General features: G+C 41.9%; 1 protein-coding gene and 1 long non-coding RNA gene across 6 annotated transcripts in view; one reads left to right on the top strand and one right to left on the bottom strand.

Annotated features, from left to right (window-relative positions):
- The window catches only part of LDLRAD3 (low density lipoprotein receptor class A domain containing 3), a 124,757-nt gene extending 112,873 nt beyond the window's left edge, over positions 1-11,884 (top strand). For all 5 annotated transcript variants that reach the window (XM_085548188.1, XM_032445214.2, XM_032445213.2 and 2 more), the window contains 2 exons: positions 5,416-5,761; positions 7,302-11,884. In XM_085548188.1, coding sequence (XP_085404314.1) covers positions 5,416-5,761; positions 7,302-7,563 — 608 coding nt within the window. In that variant the 3' untranslated portion in view covers positions 7,564-11,884. The remainder of the gene's footprint in view (positions 1-5,415; positions 5,762-7,301) is intronic.
- Positions 11,885-13,685: 1,801 nt separating this feature from the next.
- LOC146760636 (uncharacterized) overlaps positions 13,686-21,628 on the bottom strand; it is an 11,048-nt gene continuing 3,105 nt past the window's right edge. The window contains exon 2 of the long non-coding RNA XR_014946324.1: positions 13,686-15,306. This is a non-coding gene — a long non-coding RNA (uncharacterized LOC146760636). The remainder of the gene's footprint in view (positions 15,307-21,628) is intronic.

Genomic DNA, 21,628 nt, shown 5'->3' with positions numbered 1-21,628 from the left:
CACCATCTGCCCTGTTTTGCCTCAAGTGATGTGCTGGCTGCTCTGCTTCTAGTCCATGTATATTAGGAATGCTGAGGTGCACGTGGTGAAATGGACTGAGACCTTTCCAAGCCGGGATACCTGTACACATCAGTGTTGCCTTAATGTGAAGCCATCACTCCTGTAGACATATATGTAAAAAGCAAGGGATTTAATTCTGCTGCTTTCCTTGAAATCTTCTACACTTGCCAAGCACCTGATAGGTACCTGATTGTACCCTATTGTTTTGGCCGGTTCCCATAGCTAAGGTCTGTTTAGTGCGTGTAACACTTGTATTAGCAACTCTCTTTTCTGTGCATGAAACAGGAAAAAAAAACAGCAGGGCAGAAATGCTCGTTGAATGCAGTGGGAAACAAATCCTGGCTGTGAGTGTCTTAGGCGAATATGAAGCTGCTTGGGGGTGGGAGAACAAGTGATACACTAGCATGAAGCTCCATGAAGGAGCTGTGCTGTCTGGGTTAGATATTGTTTGTAGCTCGGAAGAGGGCAGGAGGTGTGCAGGGGAACAAAGATAACAGGATTAGAAAGGTCATCACTTGAATAAAGAAAGTTTTTAAAGTCCAGGGCACAAATCTACATAAGGCTTGTTGTAATGGCATGTGACATCATCAAAGATGAGATCTGTAAGGGGTTTGAAGACTTAGCTTGGATGCCCTGGGTGCTACTGTGGCATGGAAGGTAAGTGTAGCATGGAGGCTCTGCCCGTCTGTATGTGATTTTTGCCATCTTTAACCTTCCTGCTGCAGAGCTGCTCTTTAACCAGTTGGAATTTAAATGTGTTGTTACAGTAGCGTCTTTGTTGGAGATGGACCGTGACTGGTGTTCATTAAGGCTACGGGTATCTGCTCAGATTATGTATTTCAGAAGCTTTTTCTCTGATGAACTGTGAAAAGTCAGGCTCGAGTAGAGGATTGCAAAAGATAAAATAATAGACCCACATCCCACTGTCTGGCAGACCTAATGCTGTTAATGCAGCTACTCTCAGATCTTTTAAAAACTTGGAGACAGCAAATTTGTTCACAGTCAATAAGATGGTCTTCTGAGCGCAGCCCGTTATGTTTCCTTTATCAGTCTTTTCCTAAATTATTCACAAAGCTTTTTACACTCCAGAAATCTCCGGTCTGTGGATTCAGCATTTCCCAGGTAATAAGGTTTAATAGGCATAAGTGGCATTGATAAACTGTTTATACGTGGTGTGATTAAAAAATGTAGATTTTCTGAAGGGGGAAGAATAAATGCACCGCGAATTTAAACCTAATTGGTCTTCTTGCTCAACTTTTGTTGCAAATTTATAGTTAATAGGAAAGCAAGGAAAACTCTTTAAACCTACCTGGATGATACCGGCTACTTCTGGGAGCAGATGGCTGAATTACCAAGAGATTCAGTTCAGCGCCTTCCGTGATGTGTAAACATTTGCTGGAAGTTACTGGAGCAGAACGAAAGAGTCGCAGCTTTTTCTTTCCGAAGCAGTATTGAATGTCTGGTGAAGGTTTTTCAGGTGGTGTTTTATCTCACCTTTTCTCTATTAAGAAGTGCACAAAATGTGTACAGTTCATTTAAGCAGTGTCAGCTTCCTACCCTTCCTTTCTGCACCCCTGCGTGCTCACACGGTTCTAGGGCAAACTGGAGTGACATCTTTGGAAGCAGTTATTTGCACCTCTGTTTTTCTCTTTCTGCAAAGCCTTCTCTTCAAATTTGAAGATATTGACAACATAAAGTAATAAGGGGAAAGGGAGCGTATGTGGCTTTTCTTTTACTCAGCAAGTTATAGAAGCTTCTCTAGAAGAACTTATTGCATCCTCCTGTACTCTTGCAGTAGATGGATGTACATCTCTGATGTGTGATGCTTTTTTGCATGCGTGTTGCATTATCAGTAGGTTGTTCATTTCAACAGGATTAGATAGAGGAAGAAAAAACATCCTCCAAAAGTCTCTTACAGTCAAAACCGTCTTGTAGTTTGGCTTCTTTTAGCTGTCATATAAAGCAGTTTTAGTTCTGGGGTGTTGTTTTGGAAGACCATTAAGGAAAGTTCATTTCTTTTCTTTGAATGGCAAGTGTTTTCTCTAGGGCTACAAGCCAAGCACAGCTGTCAGGCTCAGGTAATGTTACTTTAGTCTTTAGCAGTTTTACAGTTAGTGACTATTAGCAAAAGAAGATGAGACAGAGATTCATCTTTCCTGGTTTAAACTGAACCATAAGGGAAGTGGAATACCACTGGTCTTCATTTGTGAGCATCTTTAGCTAAAGGACTTTAGGATTTTGCATTTATGGCCAGAGAGCCCACCTATAAGGCAAGAATACGTATGTTGGTTTGGTGGAAGAACATTTCAATAGTGCACTCTGTAGGTATTAGGGGTAATTCCAAAACTCCTAAATAGTACGTTAACTGCAAACTTGCTCCAAATCTTTGTAAGATGGGTGGGCTACTGTTGTGTGAGAAGGCTATGAAGCTAGATAAAACAAATGGTCAGGTTTCCCCCTCCCTTCCCAGTACTGTCTGATAAGCTGCTATCAGATTCTTTCTCCTCTTTAAAAGGTCTGATTTTTGGCAAAATGTTTTTGGATCTGTGGAGGCTTTTCATGCAGGACCTAAAAAGGACCTGTCCCAAACAGACAGATAACCCTAAGTGTTTTCAAAAGAAGTTGACATATAATTAACTGCTCTCATTTTTTTCTTCTTTTTTAATAAGATGGAGATTAATAAAGAGAAGAGACCATGCTGCTGTAGAATAGTCCCTTGGTAACTAATTATGTCTCATCAGGTCTACAAAGGCATTCAGTTCTCAGTCTTATGCCCATGCGCTGTAACTGGTGACCAAGATGAGTGGAAGTCTTGTGATATTTTACTGGAGTGTCATAACATTTTTACTTCCCTTGCCCCAAAGATTCACAGGCAATAGAATTAACCCAAGGGTCAGTCCTTGCATATAAACTTGTTGATGTTTTTGTAGAAATGATCTACTTGTCACTCCACTCCCAGCGCTGGCCCTTGTCTGTGTTATGTCACAAGAATTCATTATTCAGCAGTTGAAGTTAGGCAGCGTGTTAGCAAAACCGTAGTAATGCATGATGAGCTTTAATTAAGCTTCCTAATGCATATAAATTCATTTCCTCCCTTCTGCTCTGACTTAGATTCTTCATGCAGACTTTGTTCACTTTGCTAAGTGTGCCAGAGACCTGGCGCTGACAGGTAACAACAATTTCTGCTTTCTCTCCATTGTGGGGAAATAAATTCATGGGGGATCCTCACTGATGTGTGACATAGACATGAAAACTGGGATTATTCCGTGGTGAAATGGGGCTCACAGGTGGCCTGCAAAGCAGCTCTCTGGTCTGCGGTTGTAGTGGTATCGACAGGAGAACGTGCCTATGTAAGAGCAGTAGTTTTCTTTATGGTCAGTAACAGGACTGATAGTCATGTTTTCTTAGTTCTACTACAGTCTTTCCTACCTTTCTCTTCCTTCTTACTAAACCGTCTGATTAAAATTGAGATGTTTAAAGGATTAGCCAATTTCAGTTGTATTATCTCACCTAGCTGATACAGAAGTTATTTTTAGTGATACTGTCAAGTGTGGCTTTGTGTTTCACCATGAAAGTAAAGTACTGAAAAGAAACATTGCAAGAAATACCCAAAGGATCTCGATTCACAAATGGTGCTTGAGGAAAGCCCTTCTATTTTGTCAGATACATTTTGCGTACACCTCATTATTTTGTTCCCAGAGACACTTCTAAGTGGCTCAGTTGCAATTCTGAGTGACCGAGACCTGTTTTCAGCTGGTAAGTGGGAAGGGAAAAATCATATGTTAAGGTTTACTGTCCCAGCCTTCTGCTGTAGGGAATGAAAAATTGGGATAGATGGTCCTCTTATAATTGTGTGTATTTTAGAGGGTCAAAGAGACGGGAGTTTTTGTTTGCTTTTACTCAGCCTCATGTTTTTGCTTGAGATAGATTAATGTTTTGTGTCAGAAGAGTGTTTTTATTTTTGTGGCCGTAAGGAGTTACGGCCTCCACAGGAATGGAAATTCTCTAAAAAGAGAAGGCAATTCTTGGACGCTGTTGGACTTTGTCAGCAGGGTGCTGATGTGGAGTCAGGGGAACATGGTTCCCAGCCCTGGCCCTGACCTGAAGCATGGCAGTCACATCAGTGTGTGCCTTATTTTGTTTCTTTAAGCCACTTTTCTTTGCATTTTGCCTCTTTCTTTGTTGTTTGTTTTTTCCTCATAAGGTTTGCATGCAGTTCAAGATCCATGTAGATGTTATGCAGAGATATAATTCCATTACCTTTTTGTTTCTCTGGACCCCAAGCCTGGGTAGGGATTCCTCCTTCTGTGTCAGGCTTCGAACAAATCCTGTATATCTTCTTTTAGAATACTTGGTGACTTTGCTGATTGCCTCCTGTGCCTCCTGCACATGAAAAAATGACTGTGTGCTATGTGAAGTATCTCTTCAGATCTGCTCTTCTTCTCTCATCACCAGTCTTCCCCGTAATGCTGCCATTTGCAGCTGTGTTCCTGCTTCCTTCTGCTCAATTACCATTTTCAGCCATTCCACTGTCCATTTCCAAGTCGAATTGAAGCTCAGCTACGTGATTTGTCATGCCCTCAGCCCTACTTACATTTGACTTTTCCTCATTTTGTTATAACCGAACTCATTTACCCATTTGTTTGTTTCTTGTTGCCTTTCCCTTCCTAGACCTCCTTGCTATTAAACTTCCACATCTTTTACTGGTATCACATTTTACCAGGCTTATAGCAGTGGTTTTATCTGCAGTTCCAACACCCTTTTTTCTTTTAAATTACTTCCAGCAGGAGATCTGTTGATTGCAAACGTCCAAATAATCTCTTACTGTGCAGCTATTTGTGTTTTTTTAACTTGTTTTGGACTGCTGGATTTCTGGAGCAGAGGATGTAGTTGTTACCCTTTTTTTTCATAAGCTCTAAGTAAACATCAGCTGTACCACACTTTATAAAAAACCTAATCTTTTCTTTAATGATATTTCTGTTTCTAGTATGCTTTGCCAGATATTGCTACAGAACTATGCTTATGCCTCAGAAAGGGGTGTTTTAACCTGTGGAAAAAGTAATTTGAGTGAAAAGTGTGATTGAGTGAACCTCACGATAACGCACATGCTTCACCAGAGTGTATTTTCCTGCTCTTCAGCATTCTCTCTCCCCCATAGTTTGTCTGAGACATATACAACAGGTGAGAATAGGCTCAGAGATGGTCAGCTAATTTCTGTTTTGCGTGCACGTATCTTTAATATGCTAAGAAACTTGCTTTGTCACACAGCATGCCAGCAGAAAGCACAGCGTGTGTCCAGGAACAGAACTGTAATATGAAATGAATCTCAGGCTTCCTTCTCCTTTTGTCTTGCAGAGGCAGGCAGCGGCCAAGATTACGTGACCTCAGAAAATCAGCTGCTCTACTACCCCAGTATTACCTACGCCATCATTGGTAGCTCTGTCATTTTTGTGCTCGTGGTGGCCTTTCTTGCTTTAGTTCTGCATCACCAAAGAAAACGCAACAATCTCATGACCTTACCAGTGCATCGCCTGCAGCACCCTGTGCTGCTGTCCCGGCTGGTGGTCCTTGATCACCCACACCACTGCAGCGTCACCTACAACGTCAACAATGGGATCCAGTACATGTCCAACCAGACCTACCACAGGCCAGTGGATCTAGACTCGCCTCCATCCTATTCAGAGGCTGTGCTGGACCAAAGGTACGTATAGCAGCTAAACCTGCTCTCACCAAAGTTTCATGCTGGTTGCAGCTGTGTGCATCTGTGTTTCTGCTCCCTGTTTATTCTTATTATGCTTTTGATGTCACCATCAAAACTGTGTTGCTATTCTGTCAAGTTCACTTGCTTTTATTACCATTAAAGGCGTGTAAGGCAAGCTTAAGTCACAATCTTAGCATGTGCAGTTGCAGAAGCAGGAAAATGCAAAGAAACGTATAACTTCTCTCATGATATCCCGTGCCAGCCTGGAGTCAACACGTGAAAACTGAATTTGGATTTTTTGCCCAAAGCTAGCTGGGTCATAGGACAAATGCCCTGGAGATGAGTGATAAATAAGTATATAATGTAAAGATGTCTGCATTTCTTGCATCAAGTAACTGAATAGACCTTCTGCTCTATGCCACTTCTCTTTTTACTCAAAGAAGAAAAGAGAAGAGCTCTGGAATGGAAAGCTCTGTTCTTTTTTCTTTAGTAGCTGAAAGTGCTTTGAAGCTTTGCGGGTATGTTGATTTTGTATTGGTGACACTGGTTTTATTTGTAGATCATTAACCTTTGTTTTAACCTCTGCCTGTAAACTCTTTCCAAATAAAATTGCTAGACTGACATCCTTTGTACATAAAAAGGGCATAGTGGGAACTTTGATGATCCAGTTTGTTCACTGTCACCCTGTCACCATTCTTTAGTACAATCTCTGGGATCTAGGAATGATAATGTAATCTTTTACATTCCTATTCTCTGCTGATTTGGCAGCAGCTTACTTGTCTTAATGCTGACATTCATAATAGTGATATCTTTTCATTACTACCGACAACTGGATGAACAGCAGTACAGATTGTAATTGCTTCTCACCTGGGCCAGTGCAAACCATCTGCAATTTCAGAATTGATTGCTCCCAATATCTGATATCAATCTGCTAAACCCTTTCATCCTTCTACTTTGTTTTACCATTAGAATCAAAAAACAGTTTTACTGAATCAAGTACCTTATCCTTTCTGTGCCTACTTTGCATACCACATGCCAGAGCTGTGCTAAAAAAATGCTTGTGAAGAATTCAGTTCATTATGTATTTGTAGACCATAAGCCATTAATCTTTGTCACTTAGCAGAGGTTTCTTCAGAGCTTTGTGTTCGGATCTACAGATGCAAATCTGATGCTTACCTTACATCTTTTATAGTGCTTTTTCAGGTTGTGTAAAAGTTACTCAAGAAAAATTCTTAACTTCTTTGAGGGCGAGCCAAGTGTTGTTTGGCAGTGCGTGTCCATGAAAATCATTGTGGAGTGCTAAGCAGGAAGTAGTAAGTTCTGTTGCTTCCTGACCAGAAACCTCAGTACCTGGTGGTGCTTTGGAGGTTTTGGAATAACGTGAATAACATGGGAAGGTCTGTTTAAGATCATCTGGCAGGTGTGATTGAGGAAGTGCCAAGAAAAACTGCTCATTTTATTCTTTATTGGAAAAAATCTTATGTGCGTTTTCCCATGCCATTATTTTCAATAACCTCTTGCTATGTTATGTTTCTTGCAGCAGACCACCTTGGTTTGACCTTCCACCACCTCCTTACTGTTCTGAATCTGAATCCCCTAACCAGCCAGATCTCCCTCCTTACCGGTCTCGGACAGGAAGCGTGGTGAGCACAGACACCCCCACGGCTGGAAGCCCTCAGGGCACCGACAGCAGTTGGACAAGAGATGTCCATGAGAGCATGGATGGCCACAGAACCCTTCTTGAGAGGACAGCAGATCCAAGTGATTCTTTGGTCAACCATGTTGATGAAAGAGAAGCGTAACTGCTCCAGTGTTTGGGATGGCAGGAAGAGATTTACTTTTTCTGGGCCGGGTGGGTTAATTTGCTGTTGCTGTAAGGTTCAGGCAGACGTGTGTGCGAATGATGACTTGACTTGGGTCCACATTAATTTTTTAAATCTGCATTTTGTGCTCATCTAAGACAGAGATGTGAGAGCTGAAAGTGGAGTTGCATCAGTTCCTGACAGTATTCCTGCAAGCAGGTTCCAGTTCAGACCAGCAAGAGAAAAAGTGCTATGCTGAAGAACTGCTGCACCATATTTCTCAGAATATATACTGTATATGAATGTATATATGTGCATGTGTAATATATACAAACGTTGCACACAAAAGCTATGCCAGGTCTCTCGTTTCTAGACTGCTTCCAGTCCACTGTGAACTGTTCCTTCCCACTACCTGGTGCCAGGTGGTGGTCATCGGAGCATGAAAAAGCAGTCCTTCAGGAGGAAAACAGCCCAGTGCTAAGTCCACTGGCAGCACTCGAATTGCAGAAGATGCTGTAGATGGCCCTTCTCTTCCTTGCCAAGAACTTTCTCCTTGTGAATGTAATTTTCAGTTTTAGCTTCTGATGATGCAGCAGCTCTCTAACTGAACGAACAAGTGTTCTTTGTTCTTACTCCTCCGCCTCGATGCTATTGTTGAGGCCAGATCTGCATGGATTTTCTCAGGAAAACCACAGAGGTTGGCTCATCTGTCAAACTTCAGGCTGACCACAGAGGCAGTGAGGCTCAACACACCAGTGCAAGACTTCAAACGTGGCAAAACGGCATCGCTCTATATGTTTCTTCTTAAGATAAGAAATAAGAGTTAAGAAATAACAAGCAAACAAAACCAAAACTTTTCCATCTTCATCTTCAGCAGCACAACCAGCCTGGAGCTAACACCCATCATGGAAAACTTCTGTTTCAATGACTGGTTAGTTAATTTCTGAAACAACTGAACGTGGGGTAAGGTTTAGGGCTTGTCTGCAAATGGATATGTGTGAATACACAATTTTAATAACGTGTGTATGTGTAAACATCGTGAACTGTGTAGGCTTAGTTCTGTTTGTACCTGTAGGACTTCAAAATCTTGATGTTTTTCTTTGGAGATTCTCATTGCTTTTCCTTAATTGTTTGCCATTATTCATATTCATTTGGTTCAGATTCTAGTTTCTTCAGATAAACAGAATTACTTTTATCTATTTTGAGTTTTTCTCTCTTAATTTAATTGTCATTAAATAGGCTTTGCTGTTTGATGGAAAAGCGGAGAACTACTGCTTTTCCAAACCCTCTGGTTTTTTCCTCCCTATTTAAGGTAACATCTTTCCCCTAAAGGTTAGATGCTCAGGACTCAAGAATTCCTGAGTGTGGGTGCAGGTAGTGGAGTGATTAAAGTTCAGACTCAGTTCCAACACATAAAACTGATTTCACTTTGTGTTTGTTTTTGTTTGTTTGTTTTATTTCCATGTCTGGAGTAGTCTGTCATGGCAATGTGGGAGGCAGGCACCAGATGGGTTTAAGAGCAGCAGTCCTTCCAGGGCTGAGATGACACAGTGGGGACACTGTGAAACTGTAGTGCTGATGGTCTTGGCTTTGTTTGGAAATAAATTAACAGCAGCTTTTCCTTATGGGCTTAGGCAGCCTGTCCTGAAGTGCACTGAAGATGATCCTACTTGGTCCTCGTAAAGCAACATGCAAGCCTCAGTCAGATTCCATTCTCGGTGGGAGCTCAAGCAGTATAGTTACACTGTCCTGCATGAAGTAGGACTTGGCTAATTAATCAGTCCTTGCAAATTTCTAGGCAGACTGTTGTCATTGTCACTTAAATAGTTGCTCTATGTTTTATATGGAAGTCAGACTTGAGTATAGCTGACTTGACAGCATATGTGGGCACAGGAATGAGCACCAAACCCTGCTGTACCACTTGTTGCCTTTGTTAAGGGTTCTGCTCAGCCTTCTATAAGCAAACAATACACTATCAGGATTAGCCTTATTTTATTAGACTTGAGAATTTGCTACTGCAGAGTTTACAGTGGTTTCATTAGACTTTCATTTTTTTCCTGTTTAAGTAGCCTAAAGCTGCATTAGTGAGACTAATCATCGTGTCCTGTGTAACTTAAGTGGCACACATCCCTCTTGCAAGCCTTCTGTGGGAGACTATTTCACATTTCTTCTGACACATGGTATATGCAAACCAAACGTGTTTGCCTTTGGATTCTAAAAAATAATTATCTACATAGCTAAGAAGTAGGAAAGGAGTGGAAATAGCCTGCTGCTTCTGTCTGTGTCAGTCACTGTCATTTATGTACATATATATGTATATATAGAAGATATACTTTCAGGTTGTATATATTCGTGTAACTTTTGCATTAAGATAATCCATTTGGACTTCATAAAAGTAGGGGAAAAAAAAGAAGAAGCATTCTAAATGGTGTGAAATTTTCCCTTCCAGCTAAGGGTGTATTTATCTTTGTACAGGAATCTTTCCGTTTTTAAGAATTCAAGTTTTAAAAGGAGATTGTGCCTTTCTGACTGTGTGTTGATTTGGGGAGGCTATTGTTACATATCACTGTCTAGAGAACCAAAAAGAGAAACAAGACTTGTCTTCCTCTTTGTTGTTAGTTTTGGGGACCACTTTGAGGAGTAGTACAGGGATTCAGTATCTCGTTCCAAAAAGGCATGCTAAAACTTTAAGGAAGGTTTTCATCTTACTCCAGTTTTCTGGTACCTGTAACAGATTTGCTAGCTGGTTTCTTTGGAAATTGCTGTAGTATCATACTGAAACTGTTTATAATGTGTCACTTCTGGTAGTGTTAGTACAGCACTGTGCTGCATTATTTAGTGGAATCTTTGGAGAAACGTGGTAGCAACAACTGCACTGATTGAATTAAATATTTCATTGGAAATCCTGTAGTTCCTTCATCTTCGTCTTGTAGGGTTGAAGCTGAACGCTCATGAAGTGCCGTGTAGTGGGACTTCTGTAGCTGGTGAAGTTGGAATTAATCATTCTATTGTTTGAGATTGCTCTTAACCTTTTAATTTGAGGTGCGTCCTCCAGGAGCTTTCCTTTATATTTAATGTTTAAATAAATTAATGTTCTTTCAAAGGCCTATTTCTTACACAAGTAAAACAGATTTCTTCGGAGCCAAATCCTGATTCCTGATCTGTATTCAGCGGTGACCACGGTAATGAGTAGTTCCACTAAGAGAGGGGGATTAATTAATAAATTTGATATCAGTAAACCAATTGGAAGAAATGATTGCTTGAGGTAAATAAAGGAATTGGGTTTAGGCTGTTGGAGATGAGATTTGGGTTATTTTTTTTAAAGATGGTTTATTTAAGTTTCAGAAGTTGTGATTATCTGTAACCTCCGCAGAAGTCAGAGTGCTGTGTATTTTAAAATGAAGCCATTAGCGAATCTGCTCGATAATAATGTGAAGTTCCTTGTATGGCAAATTACAATTTAGCTCTCTGGTATTGCGCTAATGGAAAACCGGCAGTAATGTTTTTAAAAGAGAGCCTGTGAATAATTTCCTCTGCTCTTGCCTACAGTGGCATACATGACAACGCTGTGACTGCATTGCGATTTTTAAGTGACTTTGCATTGGCTCTTCCTCTCCTTTTAAGTCAAATCAGTTTTATTTACACCACTTCACTTTGATGCAGCTAATGGGGGCCTTGTGATAGATTTAGAAGTTGGGTGGAGGAAAAGAGACGATGACTCTCATTTTAATTAATGCTGCAGCTTGTTAATCTCGTGCTTTACTTTTTAGACATCTTAGAAAAGACAAATGGTTTTAGTAGATAAGGGAAACTATTAATGATGAAAAGGATAGAGGGACACTGATTCTGGATTCAGTTTTTAATGAATATTTAAAATTGTCTAAATGAAGGAAGAATTTAATGCTGTATTTTTAAAAGTGGTGATCAAATGGCAAGTACTGTTCTTAACTGTTGCTCATCAGAAGCTATTTTGCATACAGTGCCTGGAACTGAAATTGTGATCAAGTGCTCTTCTTGCAGTTCATACGAGACCCAAAATATGTTATATTAGTGCAAGGCTTGTGGACTTAAATATGTAACTGCAGAAAGAATTTCAGTACCATGCTGGATTCTGCTTGGAATGTATTCCAATGCAAAACTGTGGCCTTTGTTTGTCCCTTTTGTTACCAGTTTGAGGGGTTTTTTCTGCTTGAAATTAAGACATGTGAGAGCTTTAAGGGAAGCTGTATGTTGAAACCCAACCTTGTCTTAAACTTTTGTAAACTGGATATCCTCAAAAATGTATTCTGTATTCCTGAATAAAGTTGGTGTTTTAATACTGCTCCTAAGTGAACATGTCCCGTACCTTGTGAAGCCTCTTCTGTTTACAACCTCTGTTGTGAGGCTTCATCCATCTGCTCCTGTATATGACGTTTTGTTAATCATGGTGAATTTTAAACGCTGTTTTTAAAAAGGAAGTGATACCGGAAACCCACATGTGTATATACGTATAAAAATATGCTGACATATATGTCTTTTATTTATACTAATGAAAATTGATTTCTTTCTCATCTTCTCGTTTAGCTTGTGCTGTCAAAGATAGGCAGCTGAAGCAGCCCTGTTGCATTGCCCTCTGCTCTGTAGCAAAGCTCTCAAGACCTTGGCAGAGGTCGGTGCTCAGCTTGCTGAGCTACAAGGGCCTTCACCATTGCCTTCTACCTCCCTCTTTCCACCTTCCTCATTTCCATCCCTCACATCCCCAGCACAGCATCCCCTTACATCTCCATCTCCTCCACCAACGTGCCAGATGCGTGAGCCAGGATGGCACTGAGACGTTCTGCAGAGGATGCGTGTCTGGCTGCAGTCTGGTGGCAGGGAGCTCCCATGGCTCATTCCTGATGCCGACTTTGCCATCATCATGGGAACGCTCAGCCCCACTGGCTCCCCACTTGACATCTGGATCATTGCCGCTCTTCCTGTGGAGGTATGTGGTGAGACAGCCTTTTCAAAGGGCTAGTGTTGAGAAAAACCCTTCATGTTATGAAGTTATTTTAACAGACTAGGAAAAATAGGTCCAAATATTACATCTGAATATTTCTGTCTATGAAGCCACGTAGAGGAACACGTATTTCATTTCCATGACTCATCTCCACTCACTACCTTGGCAAAGGCATGTCCGTTCTATCTTTCATTATCCCTGTTAATTAAGTCACATACCCTCACCAAAATGCTCAGACAGTAATCTTTGTTTGGCACTGGCAGACTGCCCCAAAATAAAGAACTGTGGATTCAGAATTCACTGCAGCACCACAAGGGAGAGGGATCTGTTGATGCTGCCACAATTGCATCCTCTGCAGGAGGGTTGGAGGAAGGGGGGGTGAAGGGGGAAGCTCAGAGCTGATTCACTCAGTCATGTCCCAGCAAGAGCTACGCTCCAGAAACGTTGATTCAGAAGACAGCCGCTTATGAAAACAAATAGCACGCTCTCCAGCTAAGCTCCCTGATTAATCGTTTTTATTCTCTCTGCTTCCAATTTGTTTAAAGACCTTAATTTTTACACCTGAAAAATTAAATATGCAGTTTATTTCAGCGGTGATTTCACGGCGTCTTTTCTTGCTGATTTGCAGCAGTCTTCTAGTCTTTCAGCCTCAATTATGTATTGGTGAGAGAGCTAAGAGGCTTTTCACCTTTTGGGGAGCTATAGTCCAAAATGAAATGTTGTTATTACTTGAAGTAAAGGCATCTTCGTGTGGAAATTCACAGCTCTTCAAGCGTACTTTTCTTACCCAAGTTGAGAGTATGCATATTGCATAAAGCCCTTTGGAAAAGTGCTGTATTGATCTCTAGGGACTTAAATTTTCTGTTTATCCACAAAACAGTGTGAATAACTAAACTGAAATGTGGTGCTCTGCTTCCCAGAATCCCAGCGGTACTGCTTACAGCCACGTTGAGGGAAGTGCTGCAGAGAGCAGGCAGTGCAGTTTTGTGGCACATCCGGCCCTTAGTGTTTCTGTGGAAATGTGCCCAAAGTGGTTCAGTGTTACAGTTGCTTTGGTAAATGGATACTGTGCAGAAGACTTCTTAAACTGAGAATTGATTTGGGACCATCAATTCCTGTACTCTTCCCAACAAGCGCTATCCAGGTATGTACTTTTTTCAATAGTTCTCATCTAAGGTTAATTTATACCGGTCATCTTAAAGTAAAAAAATTTATTTAAAAAAAAAAAAAAAGAAGAAGAAAATTAAAAAAAGAAGCATCTCATTCCTTGTTATCACAGCCTGCAACTCCTTCAGATTTAAACCATGTTCGTTCCTCAGTACAAAAACACAAGAGACTTCATCTGTGTAAGAACAGTAGGGGTAATAGTCAGTTTGATCCCAAACAGCTCTTTTCTAGAACAGCATTCTGTCAGTGTCAGCTTGATGGAATGAGTGAGTGGTCTATCACAGTTATTTGGAATGCTTTCTGTTTCCTTGACATGCTAGTCATGTCACAGCACAGTGATGAAGAAGTATGATGTTGTTTTTGACAGTAGATTTTTCTTCTCATTTGTTTGTGACAGGGTTATCTTAGAAAATGCTATTTGCTCAACAATGCATTCAAATAGCTCTTGCTTGAGCAGGTTTGGAGTAGGAGAAGGAATATAAGGTTTGTTAGTTGAAACAGGCTTAACCTATGGAAGTCTTACAGTTCCGTGCTAGTAACTGTTAGGAAGGAGGAGAGACCTAAATTTTTCACATCAGAGATTATATTATCTGTTGCCACTATTGAATATGTGATGAGAGACCCAGAATTTACTGCTCAGTCCTTTCCAGAGAGGAGCAATGTTCTTCATACGGCCTTTGCTGTATATCACGGTCACTTGTAGCATCATGGATCTGCTTACTGAGGATATTATGATCCAAGTCACAAGGAATTATCTGGGTACATCTGAGGTGATTTCTTCGCAATGGAGAAGGCTGCTTTTCTAGTGTGCTGTTCTATGTGGAAGGATTTTTTCCCCCTACTTTTGATGAAAACTGGTGCTTCCAACTTGGTTTGTTTCTATATTCTACCCGTTGAACCTGAAGAAAATAATATTTAAATGCTGCACAGTAAATGTGTTTGCGAACTTAGGAAACGTCATTGATAATTGGCTGTTCCTTTGCTGGTTTCTGTTTACCCAAATGTGATGCAAAGGCAAAAGCTGTATTTATTGTTATCCCTTGGTAGGCTGTGCAGAGCAGAGGAGTTAGCAGAACCAATGAATTATCCAGAGTGGATTTAGAGAATGCTCTGCTTCAGAGGTAATGGAGCTGGCTTTAATACCTGCTTTCAAGGTGTTGCATTAGATATGCTGGTTCAGGCATGGATTATGTAGATAATGCCATAACTGAGCGTCTGCAGAAATAAAAGAACACGCCCGCCTGAGAGATGCAGCAGATGTTCATTAGTGAAGCCAGTCTCCAGAAGCTGCCAGGCCAGGCTTGGAAGTTCCTGCGCCGTGAGCCCCAGTGGGCCTGGTGCTGAGACTGCAGTCACAGCTAAAAGGAATGGCTGATGGGGTTTCTGAAGCACAAGTTGGTCTATCTGGTATCTGACACCTGAAGTATGTGAATGTGGAATGATAGTTACCTTCCTTCGGGAAGATAGATAGAAATCATTTGCTTTGTTGAGGTTGTGTTTCTCAACCACTGTGGTTACTCTTAAGAGCTAGTTCTTCTTCCTTTTTCTTCACTGCAGGGGCAGGAGGAAGATTTGCACTGCTTTGTGAGTGAGAACACCTGAAACACAGATAGATACCAAGATTAGTTTTAGGAATGACAGAACTGTCATCTTCCAAGATGCAGCCTCCTGACCATTGGGACGTGCTGTCTTACCCATCTATTTATAATCTGCTGAATCCATTCAATTTTGCTTGCACATTTAAGGAAAAGACAAAGGAGAGTCTGCACCTGCAGGTAACTCTTTCAAGTTCTCTTCTTTTAGTGTTTAAATTAGGGCAGCAGTAGAAGTAAAGATTTGAATTCCATATTTTCTTCTAACCTCTAGGTGCTTGTTTGCATTATTTATGTTTGCAGACTTAGTGAATTCTGTATAGCTCAGTGTGTGGAGGCTTCTGCTCTACAGTAAGTTTCCATTTAATCTCAAGCAGGTATTTCTGTAGATTTCCACAGGTTAACAAATATGCGGCCTGTGAATGACTCCCAGAAAGGAGCCAAGGTGTATTGAAAGTGGTTGCCGTAAGTAACGCTGGTGTAAAGATGCAGCTTGTCAGTTCAGTGTGTCTTCACACTGGGGGTAGGGTAAGGATGTGGGGGCTGTAGGAACACCTTGCCAGATAACTGACACTCTGATTTTTTGCTTTACACAGTCAGGAACAGAGCTGGGAGAGGTAGGAACAAGGAGCGTCATTTTCAACCTGAACATATAAGTAGCCCATAGTGATATGGGAAACTACAGAGAGGAGAGAGAGCAACCTGGCTGCCTTTTACGCTGACATTTTAAAAATGATCTCATGATAGTGCTTTGAAGGTGATTTGGTTATATTACCTAAGAAAAAGAAGAAAGCCCCCACTTTCTTTCCTCAGTACTAGTATTGAGAATGAGAACACTAACGTGGGGGAGAGTGGTTTGAAATGATTTCTGGATGTTTTTTTCTTCCTTTGAAAATATAGGCAACGTTAATTATGGAAAGGCATCGGTATCTGATCTGAAGCAGGCGCTTTCATCTCACCTCTTGCTTTTAAAATCACTGTGCTCTTATCTCTGCTCAGAAGAAGGGGTGTGGAGGGAGAGCCCTGGTGCTCTTGTGGCCTAGATGAATGGGATACCTTGCGAGAGCAAGGCCATTAAAGACTGCCAGTAAGAAACTATTAAGAGTTTAGGAGCTAATTTCCCATGGTCGTGGTGACCACAGGAAGAAAGAAATCCGTGGTCTGCAAAAGACAAAGAAAAACCTTAAAAATTTAATGAGGTCAACTACTGTTATACCGTACTAAATATGCTCAGCTTTGAAGGCAGTGGAGGCAGACAGGATCTAGGAGATGTGATGGGTGTTTCCCCTAATGTCCACTGACAGCCTCAATCGTACATTAACCCTTCCTTTTGTTAAACAAGCCTAAGTTGCAATTATTAATCATTATTAAGGGCCTACCCCTATGCTGACAGCAGTTTTTGTATAAATCTGATGAAGTAACCGGAGGAGCTCTGTTCTTAGCATAGAAAAGCTTGGCTCACAGCAGTGTGAGCTTTGGGCAGGTGCCTCACATGGGGAAGAGGCATGGAGGTGTCACACCTTAATGCAAGGTCTTATGGGGGCAAGTATCTGGCTGGGGTGATGGGAAGGAAGTGCTGCTGGTCGCAGCATGGCAGAAATGGCCTTCACATTTGGTTTTTCCTTGGGGGCATGTGGTGAGACCCTGGGTGGCCCGGGAGCTGCCGCGGGCATTGGTGTGTCAAGGAGGGCCCTGTGGAGCAGCCAGCTGTGAGGCTCCATGCTTAGTCTGTGGTATGCCATGTGATACCAGCAGCTTGAGATGTTGGCCTTGATGTCTGAATTACTTGAGGATTTCACACGGTTTTGAAGAAGGGGGGGGGAATAAGATTATGTCACGTTAAGGCTGTGACATCAGCTAAGAAAAGCTTGGAGCTCACTGTTAAGCATGAAATGTCATCAGGAACCGAGTGCATTCCTGATGTGTTCTCTCTGGAGAGTGGCTGACTTGCTGCCATCAGCTGAGAGGTGCCTGCAAAGGGCCACTGAGCGGCAGGGAGGGCTTTTCCCCACTGCTTTTGACTTCTAGGGAGATGTCATGAGGTCTGTCTGCCCTGGTTTCTGTTTAGTCTGAGAGCTTACATTTCTTGTCCTACTGGCACCCCTGGATCGTGTAGTGCTGCCCTTTTGTGAGGAGCTTTGTTAATGCAGTGATTTTTTTGTAGTAAGTGGCCTGTGCAGATAGAAGTAATAGTGTACTTCTCTGTAAGAAGACTGGATTCATGCAAATTCTCAGTCTATTAGTTACGATGTGTTTATGTTTTTCAAGTGTCTTGTTGTATCCAGTAGGAAATTACAGCTTTGGCTGTGGTCTGGTGAGTCTAGGAGTCACAACCTAAGGAAGAACCTTTCAAATCCAGGATTTAAAACAATAAAACATCCGAGATGGTTACTGCCGAGTTAATGGCCCGGTGAAGAAACAAATCACCGTGTGCCACTTCATGCTTCTCATCTGCCTGATCTCTTCTTTTTCCCAGCAGTCACGCTGCCCTCATCTCACACACTAATCAAATGCAATCCAATATAATCAAATGAAATGCAATAGTCTCCTTTTCCTTCTCAGGCTAGGCTTATTTTTAATCCCGTGCTACAGAACAAGGGGGCACGCAGAAATGAAGCTGAATTCATTGCTCTCCCTCTGGGTCAACAAGAAATGACTCCGATCTTTTCCTAGATCAATGAGTTGCTATCGTGTCCCGACAACTTTGCATTCCCTGGGAGTGATGTGAAAAATGAACCTCTGTCTTCTGTGTGGCACCGGCACTGTGGCTGAAAAACGCTCCCCTTATTAAGCTTGCTTATTTTATGGCAACATGTATTTTTCTGTATCAGCTGTGTGATGGCCCTCTCATTAATCAAACATGGGCTGGCCTGTGATCTGCTAACTGTGAGCAATCTCTCTTAGATTTTACCCCAGTGAAGGGGGGACGGAAGGGGATGGTTCTTCTGGGGTGGTGTCCGTTAACAACATGTTTCTTTGCTGAGTGCTGAGCGCTCAGATAAATAAGTGAGCTGATGGAGGATTAGCCTGGCTGTTTAACAGCCTGTCTTTGAAATGCGGGAAGCATTTACTCTTGTTCCTCTGCAAGAAGACTAGTGATTCTCAGATAAAGGGAAAAGAGAAGGGAAAAGAATCAAGAAATTGGCTCTTGCTCATTTTTAGACCAGTTTCTGAAAAACGCTGCAGAAAACCATCATTTTCCAATTGATTACGTTGATTCCAAAACTTCTAATTTTTGAATGTTGAATGCCCTGCTAAATACACGCTGCTCAAGTGAGACTGCTAATGAAACAAACAGATGGTGATCTGAATAGAGTAAAAGGACATAATAAAGATGTGCTTTGAAATAGCCAGACAGAGCAAATTGCAAGGGAGATTGGGGAAAAGAAAGTGATGAAAAACTGAGAACAAACCATTACCGGTATTCATGTTATTCACCAAGTGGATCGGCGTGCAAGTGGGAAGGTGTTTGATTATCTTCCATTATATGATCTTCACAAAAAGCCAAAAGAGCCATTTTTTTCTCTGCTGAGAATGTTGGGGGTGATAGACTGGAAATCAGAGTCCTGATGAAGCACAGGGGCCAGGCAGTGCCTGTGTATCTCATTGCTGCCTTGAGGGCCATGTGTGTCAGCAGTGACATTTGTTTGCTTTCTATTTTGAGCATCACCTGAGGGGAGGAAAGAAAAACAAAGCAAAAATTCCCACCCTAATTTTGTTTGCTTCTTTCCCAAACTAACACAACTTGAAATGCGCTAGAGGTTCTGGGAAGCCTGGGGCATATGCTAAAATTGTGACCCTCTGAATATCGGGCTGTGTTGTAGCAAGCAGAATATCCTTCTCCTCCAGTCAAGAAAAGACTGGCTGCTGGGCTGCCCTCCTTGTTCACTGCTCTGCTCCTACTCCTTCTGCAGCTTTGCTGGGCCACCTGTGCTCTGTGCTAGCAGGCCGGCTAATGCTTCACCTTGGTCTTTCAGTCAAGATTTATAGGCCGCTGTGAAGTAGAGTGACAGGAAGAAATGATTTATTTACTTTGGATCTGAAGTAAAAACAAATAGTGGGATGTATCCTAAAACAGCCGGCTACTGCAAGACGTGGCGGTGGGAAGCCCATGAGAATGCTATTGCTGCTCATCCCAGGGGTCGTGCTGCAGCCATGGAGCATCCCCTTTATACCACTTTCCCCATCCCAGATCATTGCAGCCTATTTGGCTGACCCATACCGTGGTGCTGGAAGCACTTAATTAGCTGATGAGCACTTTGAGCAGCTAAAAGTTATTCACTTTGGACTGAGATTAAAATCTTTAGGATGGAAAGTGAGGAAGTGACACCTTTGTGTCAGGCCTAGTTCCTGAAGCTGGGAGGAAAGAAATGAGTTTTAGAAGTAGACTTAGCAATAGATTAACCCATGCCCTCATCGGCACTCGACTACACAGAAGTAACAGGCAAATCAATATCCAAGGCACGCACATCTCCAAAGCCTTGGTATTTCAGCATCTGACGTTCTGATATTTCCAGTAAAAATTAATTGTTCTCTGCTGTCGGCTGCAGAGTCTCCACTGCTCCCTCATTAGCACACAGCCAAATGCTTCTGTCTTCTGTCTTGCAGGATTGGGAATCTGTTTGATTTGCTCGGTTTTTGTTTGCTGTGAACAAAACCGTTCCTTGTTTCTGTGATTGTACCCCAAAGGGCAGAAGGCAGCAAAGCTGCGCTCAGCATCTCCGTGCTCATCAAAGGACTGTTCTGCAGCCTGTCTGTGGGCCTTGCGCCTTCCTTTGCTGTGTGGTGAATTCCCAGGCTTTCTCCTGCACCCTTTTCTCTAATCATTAAAACTGTTACTATCGTGTCTCCCACAGCAGAAATAAATAGGAGCCACGGATGCCCTGATGGCCCAGCTTGCTGTGGCTCATTTTGTGCCAAAACAATTGTGGCAGCTGCTCAGTCTCACAGAGAAATGTCAGTATTAGATTGTGCCTTCTGCTGGGTTTATAGAATAATAAATATGTGACTTAAGAGCAAATTCCTCTTGTGCAGATACATGTGAAGTCTTCAGCACGTGCACCCACCACTGTCTCTCTGGAGTGAACTGTTGCCGTGTCCAGCGCAGGAAGGACGATATAATGCAAGAGTTCTGTGGTGCTTCTACAATCCCTTTATTGCAATATCCGTAAATATACCATACATACAATCAGGTAAGGAGTACAGTCATCAAGCAACCTGTTTTCTGCTAGTCTAGAAGGCCATTCTTGTATTAGACCTTTGGACAGGTCAGCACACACTCCTGTTCTTACGTGCTCCTTGCACACAGTGCGACTGATTTCAGTCCTGTCCTTTCTGGCGTTTGCCCAAGGTGGTGTTCCACAAACAAACCCCAGCTGCTGACCTGACTCTTGTTGTGCTTTGATCCTTAAGATTAATATAATGCATTGTTTTTCCTTTATGTTACTTCACTGTGCTTTGATTGTACATTGTTTTTTCTTTTATGTTAGTTTATTATGCTTAACTATTTTAATTAAGAAACCAGCTGTCCCTCAGAATAGCTGTATTTCCCAATTTCTTTGTTCAAATCAACGGGGCAACAACTAAGGCAGTTATTGGTGGAGCAGGCAGTGAGGGTTCTGTCTTTGCCTTTGGGATTGCCATTGTATTTTTGTTGAGTTATCATTGATCACCAGGTACTCCGTCTGTGGAACTGGGTTGAAGGGCTGATCTTTTCAGCTCATGATATGGCTTAAGAGACAACACAGGAATCCATAGAGGACCTGAGGGAGACAGAACACATACGTACTTTCTTCCCCATCTTAATAAAGGTACAGGCCCTTTCCAATGCAGGCTAAGCTGATCTTTAAACAGTACTTTCAGACAGGGGACTTGTAACGTTTGCTGCTTAAAGCGTTTCTTAATCACAGGGAATCCATGATCATCACAGTTTAAAAATTTTAAGCAAATACTGTATTGTCGAGTTTCTCTTGAGGGGAGATCATATTCTCCCTTTTTTGTTTAAGTAACATTGTTTTCAGGCTTGCATGCAAGTGTTCCACAATACTTTGGCCCTGGGGATTATGTGGAATGCCAAGTGCATGTGACACAGATCATTGTTGTAAAAACGGCTTTACCCATTCTGATTTATAGCCAGGTCCTTGGTCTGTTTATACGATTCTTGGCAGTTCCGTTGTCGCAGAACAGACCAATGTCTGCATACACGAGTTGCCTTTTCACCAGGTAGTGCAGAGGCACAAACGTATTTAGAAAACATATAAACCACAACGCACACATATTTCAGTTCTCCAAACTCCAAAGCATGTGACATCCCTCTGCCGCACGTCAT

The sequence above is a fragment of the Coturnix japonica genome, chromosome 5, assembly GCF_054131305.1.
Source record: "Coturnix japonica strain WE chromosome 5, WE-NBRP24, whole genome shotgun sequence".
NCBI lineage: Eukaryota > Metazoa > Chordata > Aves > Galliformes > Phasianidae > Coturnix > Coturnix japonica.
The sequence above is the reverse complement of the archived record's forward strand: the minus strand, read 5'-3'. Positions and strand labels throughout refer to the sequence as shown.